Below are 15,502 nucleotides of genomic sequence, written 5' to 3' on the forward strand. Positions count from 1 at the left end.
GAGGGAGGGAGGGACAGCTCGCTTCCGGAACAACAAGAGGAAGTGGTGAGTGCGAGAGGGGGATATATAGACTCCCTTGGCGGGAATATAGACGCCTTCCATTGGTTGACCCCCTCATGACGCAGCACAGGCAGTCTTAGCACCACACCGAGAACCAGGAAGCAAAACAGAGGGAAAACACATTATGCCTACAATAGCCATGCCTGTGCGAATGCCTCCCAAAACCACTGAAGTCCCTGGTCACACAGTCTAAGCACCTGTACGTCCCAAAATACCTGAACTTCCGGTCAAAGAGTGGAGTTTACTGCTCATCCGGCAGTGGCGACAGGTACACTTAAAGGGGTAGTGCGGCAGTAAAGAATTATTGACAGAATAACACACATTACAAAGTTATACAACTTTGTAATGTATGTTATGTCTGTGAATGGCCCCCTTCCCCGTGTCCCACCACCCCCACCCGTGTGGTGCGCTATACATACCTGTCACGTGCCGACTCGTCTCCGATCTTCAGTCTGCGATGTCGTCTTCGGACGGCCCGACCGAATCCCTCCGAGCGTCCTGAGTGCCGGCCGCCCTCTTCAGCGTCCTCAGATGCTCAGCCGCGATTGGCTGAGCACAGTTTGGCTCAGCCAATCGCGGCTGAGCAACTGATGACGCGGCCGCGTCATCGGCTGCTCAGCCGCGATTGGCTGAGCACAGTTATGCTCAGCCAATCGCGGCTGAGCAGCCGATGACGCTGAAGAGGGCGGCCGGCACTCAGGACGCTCGGAGGGATTCGGTCGGGCCGTCCGAAGACGACATCGCAGACTGAAGATCGGAGACGAGTCGGCACGTGATAGGTATGTATAGCGCACCACACTTCCGGGTACACGGGTGGGGGTGGTGGGACACAGGGAAGGGGGCCATTCACAGACATAACATACATTACAAAGTTGTATAACTTTGTAATGTGTGTTATTTTGTCAATAATTCTTTACCGCCGCACTACCCCTTTAAAGTGACTGTACTACCAGGCCCAGGCAGAAGCACTGGAGGCGGTTCGACCCACACTTAGATAGGACCCTAGATAGGATTCCATTGATTCTAATGGAGTCACATCATGGAGGGGCTGTTTTTTTTTGTTTTGTTTTTTTTTCAAGATTTCAAAGTATACTTCGTAATGGCTCCTCAATCTACCATGAAATGTGTGACGGAACCCTAAAAATATTATTTATCGGGTGAAATTGGGAAAAAAAATGCAATTTTGTATCTTTTGTAACTTTTCGTTCCCGTGTTTACGTAGTGCACTTTACAGTAAAAGTGCGTGATTGCTGCAACGCTCAAGTGTAAGTGACAGGAGCATCTCCTGTCACTTACTGATTGGGACCCTCGCAGCGTGATTGCAGGGGTCTCAATCGCTTTCCTAGACTTCAGGAAGAATTCTCCTAAAGTGACTGTACCACCAGGCCAAGGCTGAAGCACTGGAGGCGGGCCGACCCACCCTTAGTAGGAGGAAACCCCCGCCCCTCTGGAGTTTCTTCCCACTAAGGGTGGGTCGGCCCGCCTCCAGTGCTCCAGCCTGGGCCTAGTGGTACAGTCACTTTAACATCACTGAACTCCCACATCTAAATAAAAAATAGCCCCATTAACATACATAATCTGGATTTTATATTTATGTGCAGTATGTGAAAGCCATGGCTAAATATACATATACTGTAAATGAGACACATGACTGTGTCAGATTGCCATAAAACCTTATGTTGATAGAATTTGCATCATATGACCTTGTGCTGTGGTTAATGTAGGGACCATAATGACCATAAAATTGACTGTATAACGCCTATGTTAAAAAAGCTTGAAGGACATGTATCAGCTAGATTTGTTTTTACTGATTAGAGCCGGATAATGAAAGGCAGCAGGATTCATCGGCCGAGGAATCGGGTTCGGGTTGGTACAAACTCACTGTAAGTTTGATCATCTCTATTTTCTATTTGTAAATTTACTTTTAGTACAATACTGACATGACTATCTGCCCAGTTGTAGGCTTGTTCAGCCCAGGAGAGGCCATTGCTAGTGTGAAAATGCTAGGGTAGAGCCATGTCTCTGAGGACACCTTAACATGGTGACATGGTTCACTCTGTTTGATCTAATAGTTTGCTTAGATCCTCATTTTTCAAAATCAACAGAGCAGGCTTTTATCGTGTGTACACCGGGGGGAGTATATACGGTAAGATCTTGCACCTTGGGTTGCTGTTGCACTTTTTGTATTTTTATTGGCTGGAATCTAGCCTGCAAAGGATTTAGGCTGCATTCACATTCGTAGATTTTGTGGACCTACGAACGTTGTATGCATGAAACGGATTCCTGCCGGCAGTGGGGAAACTCTTTGAAACGCCACGGCGCTCTAGTGACAGAGCCGTGGGGCTCCGTCTGTTACAACTGCGTCCATGGCACGTACCTCTTCCCGTGGGCGCGTCATCTTTCCTGGCGGCAGCCGGGCTCGATCCCCTGGCTGCACATGGTCCCGGACGTCCCCAGTCTTCTCTTTCTCCCGCATGGTCTGGCGTGTGCATCCCCATGCTGGCGATTAGGTTGGCCTTAGAAGAAAGGTGACATCTCCTAGAAGGAGCTAAGCATCCGATAAATATTTTCACGGACCACAAAAATCTCCTCTACCTCCAGTCAGCCCAATACCTTAACCCCAGGCAAGTGGTCCCTCTTCTTCTCCTATTTTATTTTTGTCATTCATTTCCATCCAGCTGATGCTCTCTCACGCCAATCAGATGTCCTGGGACAAGAGGTCACCCCTCATTACATCATACCACCTGAACTTCTGATGCCCGTTGCTACCTCTGTTCTTCAAAATGTTCCTGCCGGGAAGACCTATGTACGCCCTGCCCTCCGTAGGAGAATCCTAAAATAGGGGTGCTGGGCTGGACATCCTGGTACCCATAAGACCAGACAGCTGATCTCCCGTCACTATTGGTATCCAAGGATATACAAGGATGTCAAGGACTTTGTGGCTTCCTGCTCCACCTGTGCTCAAAACAAGTCTCCTTGTCAGAGACCAGCCGGTCTACTTCAGCCTTTGCCAATCCCAGATCATCCTTGGACACATATAGCCATGGACTTTATTACTGATCTTCCTCTCTCTCAGGATAACACCATCATCTGGGTGGTAATGGATCGGTTCTCCAAAATGTCCCACTTCATACCTCTTCATACCTCCTCAGAGGTAGCAGCCGTGAATGAATTGGTAAAAGACTTTAAGTCCATCTGGGAGCTGACACGCCAATCCTTGTTATTTGCTACCAATTGGATGAAAGTACAGGCAGACAAAAAGAGGAGACCTGCTTTGACTTTCGCTCCTGGTGATAAAGAATGGTTGTCGGCCAGGTACGTTCGACTGAAGATACCAACTTAAAAGTTGGGTCCACGGTTCCTTGGCCCATTCACGGTCCTGAGGCGCATCAACCTGGTCGTTTACAAGGTCAGCCTGCCTCCCACCATGCGAATCACGATTTCCTACCATGTTTCCCTCTTGAAGCCAGTGGTCCTCAACCGTTTTTCTAGTAAGCCCTCCCCTTCTCCTTTGCAAGCAGTCTCCGATGACATCTGCGCAGTTAAGGACATCTGGCGATGAAGACTGTTAGGGGAAGAGGCTTCTTTTTGGTCGACTGGAAAGGTTTTCGGTCCTGACGAGAGATCCTGGGAGCCTAAAGCCAACATCTTGGATCGGAATCTCATCAAGAAATTCCTTCAGGCAAAAAAGAAGTAGAGGCCAAAGGGGGGTACTGTTACGTCTGCGGAACATACCTCTTCCCGCAGCCGCGCTGTGTTCCCTGGATCACTTCACCAGGAGCTCCTGATTAGTGTTGATCGAAGTGTTCATCGTGTTGTTTGAAGTTCGAGTCGAACATCTCGATTTACTCAAACCAAACATTTTACTGTTTGCTCGAGTTAGCGTTCGAGTTCAAGTTAGTTTTCGAGAGCCTTTTTTGCCAGCCAATCAGTGCAGAGCAGAAACGTCATTGCTGAGGTATAGGATTCTCATTGGCTGCTAAAATCACAAGACCATTTCCATTAATCACTGTGCTGCGTTCTGGACGCCATTGTCTCCTCACTCACTCTGCTGTACAGGCAGCTACCTCACTGATAAGCAGTGAGATAAGTGATATTACAGAGATAGGCATTGAGATTAGAGAGATTAATGGGGTGTTCATCAAGGTTACACTAGCATATTTGAAACAAGTATTTTCCTGTCCATAGACACCATTGCAGCCACAGCAATACGTATCTTTGGGATTGTAGGCTGCATATTGGATTTGCCAATTCATACATAGGGGGACATTTATTAAATCCGGCATGTTTTACACCGGGTTTACTAATGTCCCCGCAGCTCCGGGGAATTATGTAGAGGTGCATTGCCTCTACATAAATTCTGATCACATAGAGCCTGTCCGTGCAAAAATTTAAAAACCTATGCCAGCTCAGAGCTGGCGTAGGTTTTAGTATCATTCTTCCACCAGAAAAATTATAAATGCGGCGTACACATTTACAAATATTTAGCAAATATTTTGAAGCCGATCTGCCCTATCTGCGCCTAAATTTTTTTTTTTACACCTTTCCCCCATAGTGCCCAAAAGTGTATTTTGGTCTGCTCATATCTGTAATACATTACTTAAACGTACATTTCATGTGTGTACGTGCATTTGATTAGTTATTACAGCTGTATTTCTATAAACTAAAGAACGTCCTTAGTCCATCAGGAAAAATCTGAAATAGTAGATATCTGTTATACAGTGATTAAACGTACATCTCGTTTGTGTACGTGCATTTCTTGAGTTATTACAGCTGTATTCCTATAAGCTAAAAAACGTCCTCTGTCCATCAGGAAAAATACGAAATAGTAGACCTCTGTTATACAGTTATTAAATTTCAACTCTTTCACTGCCTTGATTATCCCGATTATAACACACAGATCTGATTTAACTTGCTCTTCATGTGGGCTTTAAATAGAAATATACAAACATAGAAGATTGTAAGCAGAAAAAGACCACAGGGTCCATCTAGTCTGCCCTATTAGTATTTCCCTTTTTATTATCTTAGGATAGATATAGGCTATTGTTGATTTACCAACTACATTTGCTGAAAGTTTTCTCAAAGCATTTAGTACTCTTTCCTTAAAGTAATATTTTCTCATGTTGCTTCTGATCTTTTGCCCAACTAACCTCTTGTTCTTGAGTTCAGTTGTTTCCTAAAAACACTTCCCTCTTGAACCTCATTTACTCCTTTAACATATATAAAGATTTCATATCATGTCCCCCCCCTTTCCCTTCTTCCTCCAGACTATATAGATTCAGGTGTTATGCCTGACACCCTCCACCATTTTTGTTGTTTGTCTTTGGACCCGTTCTATTTTATCAATATCCTTGTTTACGTGAGTTCTCAAGAACTGGGCACAGTATTCCAGATGTGGTCTCACTAGAGCTCTATACAGCATAATCACAATCTCCCTCTTCCTACTGGTTAAAGGGATACTCCGGGGCGGGGGTTACTTTTAGGGTATGGCCGCCGAAGGGGTGGAAATAGAGGCTGCCGGTCACTTATTTCCCCGGTTCCATCACCGGGTCACGTCACGTCTCAAGCCGCAGCTCAGACCAGGAAGCGGCGGCTGGACGGGAGAATGGGGCGGTGCGATCCAGCCGGGACCCGGCGATTGAATTAGGGAGGTAAGTGACTGGCAGCCTCTATTTCCAGCCCTTCCTCAGCCATACCCTAAAAATAACCCCTGCCTGGAGTACCCCTTTAAGCTGCATGGCAGTATGCGATCTGATGATGGCCGACACCTTCAGCTTAAAAGTAGGAGGACGTAAAATAATGTGTCAATGATCCCTATTGCTTGCACATATATGTTTGTAGGATTAGGGGTTTGTTCATATCGGACACAGATAATGGCTGATCTTGGAACGGCCCAGGTGAAAATTCCCCCGGAGACTCAATTACTGTTGGAGCTGAAAAAAAAAAAAAAAAAATTAGTATATGTAAAAAATATATAACCTGTAACCCCATCTATAACACCTAACCTTATTAATGACTGAATGGATCATATTATCTTTGGCATTAGTGGAATCAAATTATTATTATCCCAAATAATACATACACTGGTTACCAACCTCATTCTCTTCCCTCATGTTACACTGAGTATAGGGCTGAACTTTCACCCAGTAGTTTTCTGACCTCCAAAATGGTGGACGACTGGAAGTCCTAATATGGTCATGTCTTGAGGGTCACGTGGGCAATGTATGGATCATAACCAGATGCTACTACGTGTCCAGCTTGACCAATCCACTTGGAGCTTTGCCAGAATACCATTTTTAGGATATAAGTTGTACTGGGTGTAACCATATTTGGTCATCAAAATGTATATATTCACGTCCAAAAGGGTATATAAGGCGAGGGATTTAGGTGGTTAGGGGGATGCTCAATATACCATCTACAAAACTCCATCCTCACTGGACATCTGAGACTTATCTACTCCCACCTCAGGAACTCACCTCAAGGAGTCCTTTGTTCTTCAGGCTAATTTTGCCACCATTGGAAACTTCTACTCCTACCATCATTTTGGGACTCTAAAGACTTGCAACCTCAGAGACATTCATGGGCCATTTGTAAGACTCTTGCCTTCTTCTTCTTCTTCTTCTTCTTCTTCTTCTTCTTCTTCTTCTTCTTATTATTATTATTATTATTATTATTATTATTATTATTATTATTAATATTTCTTTCCTGCTCATGTGATTTTTGTTCCTATTTTTGTGAAACCTTAAACACACCATATTTTGCCTACAAGTGAATGGAATATTTATTCTGGGTAACTCCTGATATTCTCCGGCAATTACATTCTTTTGCCAACCTCCGTTATAACAGCATATATATTGTAGAATGAAGGTCCATCTGTAGCACATTGGTCAGTGTCCCAGAGCAGGTTTGGTCCCTGCTATGTTCTTGCCCATCTTTAATAAGGTACCTACCATTAGGGTCTACATTCATCACTTGAGGTGGTGTGGAAGGGTCTGGGCTCCTTGCTGGAGATGGTGTTCTCTGTGGTGCAGCAGCTATAAAAAAAAAAAAAAAAAAAATCTTATATGGGTTATATAATGTAGTCTATGGTTTTTTTTTTTATTGCATCTGTGGCGTTTCATAGTATGAAGCACTTTTCTTGTGGGGAGGGAATAAAGGAAAACATTTTTCGGCGCACCACTCCTTTAAGGCCATTTTACAACTGGTGATTAGGGGTTAAAAATACATAGCTTTATACTTACTAGAAGGTGTGGGCAGAGGATCCGCCTGTCTTGAATGCTGCCCCCCAGTATGAGGAACCCAGCATATTACACACCCCAGTATGAGGAACCCAGCATATTACACACCCTAGTATGAGCAACCCAGCAAATTACACACCCCAGTATGAGGAACCCAGCATATTACACACCCTAGTATAAGCAACCCAGCAAATTACACACCCCAGTATGTGGAACCCAGCATATTACACACCCCAGTATGAGGAATCCAGCATATTACACACCCCAGTATGAGGAACCCAGCATATTACACACCCCAGTATGAGGAACCCAGCATATTACACACCCTAGTATGAGGAACCCAGCAACTTGAGCTTGCAGAAATGCAGGCAATGCTGGCAAGGCAACGCCAAAGGCAGAGTTAATTTTTTTTTTCTTTTCTTCAAGGGGTTGGCCACAGTAAAGACAGTGCACTCACTGACAGCAGCTCCCTGTGTACCTCATACAGCTAAAATTAGACTCCCCTCCTTCAGGCTGTGCTGCCCTGCTCTTAGGTGTTCCTGTCCATAAAATGGCCGACAAGGTGGAGCATATGAACAGGCCCCGCCCCCCAGTGTTCACCACTGAGCCTGTATATGCCTATGGAGGACACAAGGGGCGTTGCATGGTCACTCCTCCATGTCGGCCATCTTATGGACAGAAACAGTACCAGAAACGCTGCATGCAATCTTCATTAAAGCAACTCTGTACCCACAATCTGACCCCCCAAACCACTCGTACCTTCGGATAGCTGCTTTTAATCCAAGATCTGTCCTCCGGCAGGTGATGCAGTTATTGTCCTAAAAAACAACTTTTAAACTTGCAGCCCCATGCCCAACGGCCGGGGCTTAGAGTATCTGTGCCCTAACTTTACACCACCCCTCCATCCCTCCTTCCCACCCTCTTTATCATTGGTCAGACTGTGGGTATAGAGTCGCTTTAAATATCATGGTTGGTCCGCGACTTTGTCCAATTTTTCTATTTTGGCCCACTGTGTATTTGAGTTTGACACCCCTGCTCTATGAGGTACACAGGGAGCGACTGTCAGTATATACAATGAATACTCTTACTATTACTATACACTATACCATATACATATTTTACTATAAAGTGGCCTATAGTGGGTGTGGTTTACGGGGTGTGGCTTGTCACCAGTTTTTTGGGTTTTTTTTCCAGAATTTTCCAGTTAGAACTTTACAGTTAGAACAACACAAAAGGATGAGGGGTGTAGTAGTAGTACAGGAATATACGAGGGGTGTAGTAGTAGTACAGGAACACATGAGGGGCAGGGGTGTAGCTAGGAGTCATGGAGTCTCATAGCAAACAACTGCATGGGGTCCCACAAAAACTTGAAAACTTGGTAGCTGGGGAGACTGGGGGTTGACTGAAGCAGACTGGGGGTGACTGGAGCAGACTGAGGGTGACTGAAGCAGACTGGGGGTGACTGGAGCAGACTGAGGGTGACTGAAGCAGACTGGGGGTGACTGAAGCAGACTGGGGGTGACTGGAGCAGACTGGGGGTGACTGAAGCAGACTGGGGGTGACTAGAGCAGACTGAGGGTGACTGGAACTGACTGAGGGTGACTGGGGCAGACTGGGGGTGAGTGGAGCAGACTGGGGTGACTAAAGCAGACTGGGGGACACTGGGGCAGACTGGGGGTGACTGGGAGTAAATGGAGGAGACTGGGGGTGACTGAAGCAGACTGGGGGTGACTGGAGCAGACTGGGGGTGACTGGAGCAGACTGGGGGTGACTGGGGGTATCGGGGGGTGACTGGGGTAGACTGAGGGTGACCTGAGCAGACTGAGGGTGACTGAAGCAGACTGGGGGTGACTGGAGGTATCTGGGGGTGACTGGGGTAGACTGAGGGTGACTGGAGCAGACTGAGGGTGACTGGGGGTATCGGGGGGTGACTGGGGTAGACTGAGGGTGACCTGAGCAGACTGAGGGTGACTGAAGCAGACTGGGGGTGACTGGAGGTATCTGGGGGTGACTGGGGTAGACTGAGGGTGACTGGAGCAGACTGAGGGTGACTAGAGCAGACTGAGGGTGACTGGAGCAGACTGGGGGTGACTAAAAATGTTATTTGTGTATGCAGTGTTTTTTGCATTCCTTTTTATCCTTTTTATCATCCACCTTGCTGCATGTTTTTCTCTATGGGACTCCCCAATATATCACACACCCCAGAACTAGGCTCCCAGCATCTTACTCACCCCGGCGTATCTCCAAACGGTTCTCTCTCAGCCGCTCTGGGCTTTTGTATTTTAGGTCAGACCATTTCCTTTGGATCTGCCCCCAATTTCTTCTGACATTAAACTTTTTCTCAAGCAAAGTATGATTTTCCAGATTTTCTCTTTCTTATGCAAATTTGGATTCTCCACTGATCCCTTAATAAAATCATTATCCATGTTATCCATCATTGATACCAGGTATTTTGATTCAGCACAACCCAAGGGGGAGATCTGTTGGCCATCTTTGCTTCCAGCTCTGCCAATACGCGGGGGCCTGGCGTTCGTGGTACGTATTGCATCATACATACACACAAGCGAGCGCGTAATATATAGGCTAATATTACTCACCACCTCATATGTAAGCAAGTACCGCTAGACCAAAACGTACACTTCTACTTTACGTTCATGCACCCTGGCATGCTTCCCCTGCTGTCCCACATGCATCCAGAGGTGTTGGCACCATTTCATGAGGTTTCATTGTGCCCTTGGTGACCTCCTAGTGGTCGAATATTAATTTCCAGGTTCCAAGTATTTTTCTTCCATAGACTATAATAGGATTCCATATTCGTACGAATATCGGGAGCTATTCTATTCGAATTATCGAATATTTCACTATTCGCCCATTTCTTTCATTGTTAAAGCCGAATTTCAGGCTATAACCCGAACATCTCCCCATTGACTTTAATGGGTTTCAAGTTCGAGTCGAACTTCGAACCGAACTTCACTACTGTTCGCGTAATTTTGTGTAATTTTACTGTTCGCTCATCACTAGTCCTGATGAAGTGAGCAAAACGTATGTCGGGCTGTTTGTGCTGGAAAGGGGTAAGATGTCAGAGTGGTAATTGGTGCTCACCCTAGGAGTCTGCTTTTGTGTTTGGCTTTGTTGTTCCTCCTCTTTATATTTTTTTGTCTCTGGGTTTCATCTCTGCAGGGCAATGAAGTGGTAGTTAATTTTCTCCACCATATATACTATTATTGTTGTCCTACCTGCTGGCCCAGCACATATAGGAGGTTACTAATTACAAATTATAGTCTTGTGCCATGCACTGAGTGTCCACTAGGGGGTACCATTAGCACTTTCTTTTATACTTTAATTTTGGATCTAATTGTTCAGTTATACTTTCCTATACATACATATATACCTCACTGATATCTCCCCCCCTCTCCAGTTGTATACTACTGTGCATCTTTATCCCATATTTGTATTATCTATTAAATAATTGATTTAATAAAGTATTATATGTAGAGATGAGCGAACCTGGAGCATGCTCGAGCCGATCTGAACCCTAACTTTCGGCATTAGCGGTGGCTGCTGAACTTGGATAAAGCCCTAAGGCTATGTGGAAATCATGGATATAGTCATTGGCTATATCCATGTTTTCCAGACAACCTTAGGGCTTTATCCAAGTTCAGCAGCCCCAGCTAATAAAATACCGAACGTTCGGGTTCGGATCGACTCGAACCCGGTTCGCTCATCTCTAATTTTATGTATTTTCTCTATACATTTCGTTTTTGCAATTTTTTCTTTGGCTAATATTTCATTGTGAATTACAAATTCATGATTTTGTGGCAGACCTTTTTCTTTTGGGTTTTTGTATACAGTATATACTGTATATAATGGTGTGCTGGGCTGTATATATAACGGTATGCTGAGCTGTATATATATAATGGTATGCTGGGCTGTAGATATATATAATGGTATGCTGGGCTGTATATTTATAATGGTATGCTGGGCTGTGTATATACAATGGTATGCTGGTCTGTGTATATACAATGGTATGCTGGGCTGTGTATATATATATAATGGTAAGATGGGCTGTATATATATAATGGTATGCTGAGCTGTATATATATAATGGTATGCTGGTCTGTATATATATATATATATATATATATATATATATATATAATGGTATGCTGGACTATATATATATATATATATATATATATATATATATATATATATATATAAATTGGTATGCTGGGCTGTATATACATAATGGTATGCTGGGCTGCATATATATAATGGTATGCTGGGCTATATATATGTATAATGGTATGTTTGGCTGTATATATAATGGTATGTTGGGCTGTATATATATATAGTGGTATGCTGGGCTGTATATATATATATATAATGGTAAGATGGGCTATATATATATATATATAATGATATGCTGGTCTGTATATATAATGGTATGCTAGGCTGTATATATATATATATATATATATATATATAATGGTATGCTGGACTATATATATATATATATATATATATATATATATATATATATATATATATATAATGGTATGCTGGACTGTATATACATAATGGTATGCTGGGCTGTATATACATAATGGTATGCTGGGCTGTATATATATAATGGTATGCTGGGCTATATATATGTATAATGGTATGTTTGGCTGTATATATATAGTGGTATGCTGGGCTGTATATATAATGGTATGCTGAGCTATATATATATATATATATATATATAATGGTATGCTGAGCTGTATATATATATATATATATATATATATATAATGGTATGCTGGGCTGTGTATATATATAATGCTATGCCAGGCTGTATATATATATAATGGTATGCTGGGCTGTATATATACAATGCTATGCCAGGCTGTGTATATATATATATTAGTATGCTGGGCTGCATTTTATTTTCAATTTCACCGCACATTTCTTTCTTGTTTCACAGCATACTTTATGCAAAAATTCAGACTGTCATTACAAAGTACAATTAGTGGCGCAAAAAATAAGGGCTCATGTGGGTTTCTAGGTGAAAAAATGAAAGCGCTATGGCCTTTTAGGCACGAGGAGGAAAAAACGAAAGCGCAAAAATGAAAATTGGCCTGATCTTCTAAGGGTTAAACAGACAGCGAAAATGTAGTGTGGACCTAGCCTTAAGCCCCTATTACACGGGGTGACGGAGAGGAGTAAACAAGCGCTGTCAGCGATCGCTTGGTTCTCGTTCCCCGCTAGCTGCCAGGGCTATTACACACATCGGCAGTAAGCGGGTAAGTGCAAGGGAAGGCCGCGGGGAGCTGCAGTGAGGTGGGGTTACAGTGTTAGTTCCCTAGGCCTCTGTGATGGTATTCCCTGACCCTTTGATTTCTCATACCCCCCCCAGGGACCGATCTCGGGATCGCTACATCTAAGATTGCTACGGTGCATACATAATTATTGTAACAAGTGTGGGAGACCATATATCTAAGTAAGGATACCGAGGGGCAAAGAATACCACGACGCAGGCCTTGGGCACAAACGCTCTAGACCCCACCTCATTGACACTGCTACTGAGGAATAAAAGATAATTTTATTATTAAACTATTGACAGGACTATAAAATGGGAAATAAAAAAAATGTAATTCCTAAAAAAGTTTAAGATAAAAACTTGATTTAAACAAAATGTCATTTTCTGATGACACATTCCTTGTAAGCTATGTTCACACACAGGAAAGTAAAAGCAAAATATGACAGTAAAATAGGTATAAAACACAGACGTATTTTGAATTCATAACCGTGCTGCATTAAATTCTATGGAAAAACAGCCATCTGTGCACATGTTGTAAAAATATATATTCGTGTGTGCACAGACTGACATTTAGTTTTATAGGCTGTAATCTAGTTATTGGATTCAAAATATGGCTGCATTTTATGCTTATCATACCTTACTGCAGGCCTGTATTTAGAGTTCATGCTGCCCTAGGCACTTTGCAAGCTGAGGCCCACCCCCCCCGGTGCCCTAGCGTCCCAGCACCCCACCCCCCACTCGGCACTGGCAGGTTACATGCATGGTGTATACCCTTGCACAGCTGGCAGGCTGGCACCCCAGCACCCAGTACCTGGTACTACTGAGCGGCCCCCCCCCCGGCTTTCAGTAGTACTGGGGTGCCGCTCTGCTTGATACCCGCTCTTCTCATCAAACAGACGTGATGAAGTAAGGGAGAAGGCCGGGGACCTCTTAGTTTGGGGACCACTTCTGTCCAGTGTCGGATTTGGGCACCTGGGGCCCACCAATATAGAACCAGTGAGACACGACATGCTGACCCCGTCCTTTCCTGGATTCATCTGTATCTGTGACAAATCCTTCCATTTTTAAAGCTCTCAGGTTATGCTGGGAGTTGTAGTCTCTGAGAGGACAACCCTGTAATAAATCACTGTGTGCAGAGTCTCCTGGTGGCTGCAATCTGTGGGTGACAACCATCAGCCCTTAAGGTCCAGCAATACATCTGTCTACACTGTACTACAACTCCCAGCATATCCTGAGGGCTGCAGACTGTCAGTACATGCTGGGAGTTGTAGTGCCTGCAGCTGTTGTAGTTTGGTCCAAGGTGCATTATACACTGGATGCTTTTTGGGAGATCAGAATACATAGATGTGTGGGGGCTCAGTGCAGGGAAGTGACCCCAGAACATCACTAATAGGGGACAGAACAAAAACATCTCCCCCTATCCCCTATCAGTGATGTTCTGGGGTCACTTCCCTACACTGAGCCCCCACAGATCTATGTATTCTTATATGCCACACAGCATCCAGTGTATAATGCACCTAGGGCCCAACTACAACAGCTGCAGGCACTACAACTCCCAGGATGTACTGACAATCTTCAGCCCTCAGGATATGCTGGGAGTTGTAGCGCCTGCAGCTCTTGTAGTTGGGTTCTAGTTTAAAAGTTTGCACTAGTGTACTTTAGTGACCGCAGGGCTGTGTCAGTACACTACCGCAAACAATACACTGACCCGTTTAGACACCAATGGTACACAGGCTCTGCACACTATAGAAGTGATTACAGTGCAGTTACTAATGACTCACAGGTGATGTCTTCTCGAACTGCCGTCGCTCACTTTTTGCTTTATTCTCCATCTGGTGCAGCCATCATGAAGTCTTCTCCAACCACAACTAGTCTGTGGGCGGGCAGCTGGGGGTGACTGGGAAAGGGAGGCAGCTGGGGGTGACTGGGGAAAGGAGGCAGCTGGGGGTGACTGGGGAAGGGAGGCAGCTGGGGGTGGCAGGGGAAGCAGCTGGGGTGACAGAGGGAGGGGGAGAAGCTGGGGGGCAGGGGAAACAGCTGGGGGTGAGTGGGGAAGGGAGGCAGCTGGGGGTGGCAGGGGGAGCAGCTGGGGTGACAGAGGGAGGGGGAGAAGCTGGGGGCAGGGGAAACAGCTGGGGGTGAGTGGGGAAGGGAGGCAGCTTGGGGTGGCAGGGGGAACAGCTGGGGTGACAGGGACAGGAGGAGCAGGAACAGCTGGGGTGACAGGGGGAGGGGAAGCACCTATGGGCGGCAGGGGGAGCAGCTAGGGGCAGGAGGAGAAGATGGGGGCAGCTGAGGTGACAGGATGGTGAAGAAGATAAGGGAGCGGATGGGGAGCAGACTGGGGGAGCAGATGGGGCAGACTGGGGGAGCAGGTGAGGGGCAGATGGGGGGGCAGACTGGGGGAGCAGATGGGGGGCAGACTGGGGGGAAGACTGGGGGAGCAGATGGGGGGGGCAGATGAGGGGGCAGATAGAGAAGCAGAAGGGAGCAGCTGGGGGAGTAGAAAGAGAGCGGTCAGGGGACAGGAGGAGCATCCGGGGGGCAGGGTGAACACTTGGGCGGCAGGGGGAGCATCCGGGGTGCAGCCAGGGACCAGGGGAGGCAGCTTGGGGTGGCAGTGGGAACAGCTGGGGTGACAGGGACAGGGGGAGCAGGAACAGCTGGGGTGACAGGGGGAGGGGAAGCACCTATGGGTGGCAGGGGGAGCAGCTAGGGGCAGGAGGAGAAGATGGGGGGCAGCTGAGGTGCCCGTATGGTGGAGAAGATAAGGGAGCGGATGGGGAGCATACTGGGGGAGCAGATGGGGCAGACTGGGGGAGCAGATGGGGGGCAGACTGGGGGAGCAGATGGGGGGCAGACTGGGGGCAGACTGGGGGAGCAGATGGGGGGGCAGATG

The 15,502-nt window shown here is 45.8% G+C and overlaps 1 protein-coding gene across 13 annotated transcripts in view; it reads left to right on the top strand.

The window, feature by feature from the left end:
• The window catches only part of LOC138766342 (uncharacterized), a 113,371-nt gene that overhangs the window by 94,064 nt on the left and 3,805 nt on the right, over window positions 1-15,502 (top strand). For 10 of the 13 annotated variants that reach the window (XM_069943885.1, XM_069943887.1, XM_069943888.1 and 7 more), the window contains one exon: window positions 1,876-1,943. The exons of the other annotated variants lie outside the window; for them this stretch is intronic. In XM_069943885.1, coding sequence (XP_069799986.1) covers window positions 1,885-1,943 — 59 coding nt within the window. In that variant the 5' untranslated portion in view covers window positions 1,876-1,884. The remainder of the gene's footprint in view (window positions 1-1,875; window positions 1,944-15,502) is intronic. 13 annotated transcript variants of the gene reach the window in all.

This window comes from Dendropsophus ebraccatus, chromosome 10 (assembly GCF_027789765.1).
Source record: "Dendropsophus ebraccatus isolate aDenEbr1 chromosome 10, aDenEbr1.pat, whole genome shotgun sequence".
Taxonomy (NCBI): domain Eukaryota; kingdom Metazoa; phylum Chordata; class Amphibia; order Anura; family Hylidae; genus Dendropsophus; species Dendropsophus ebraccatus.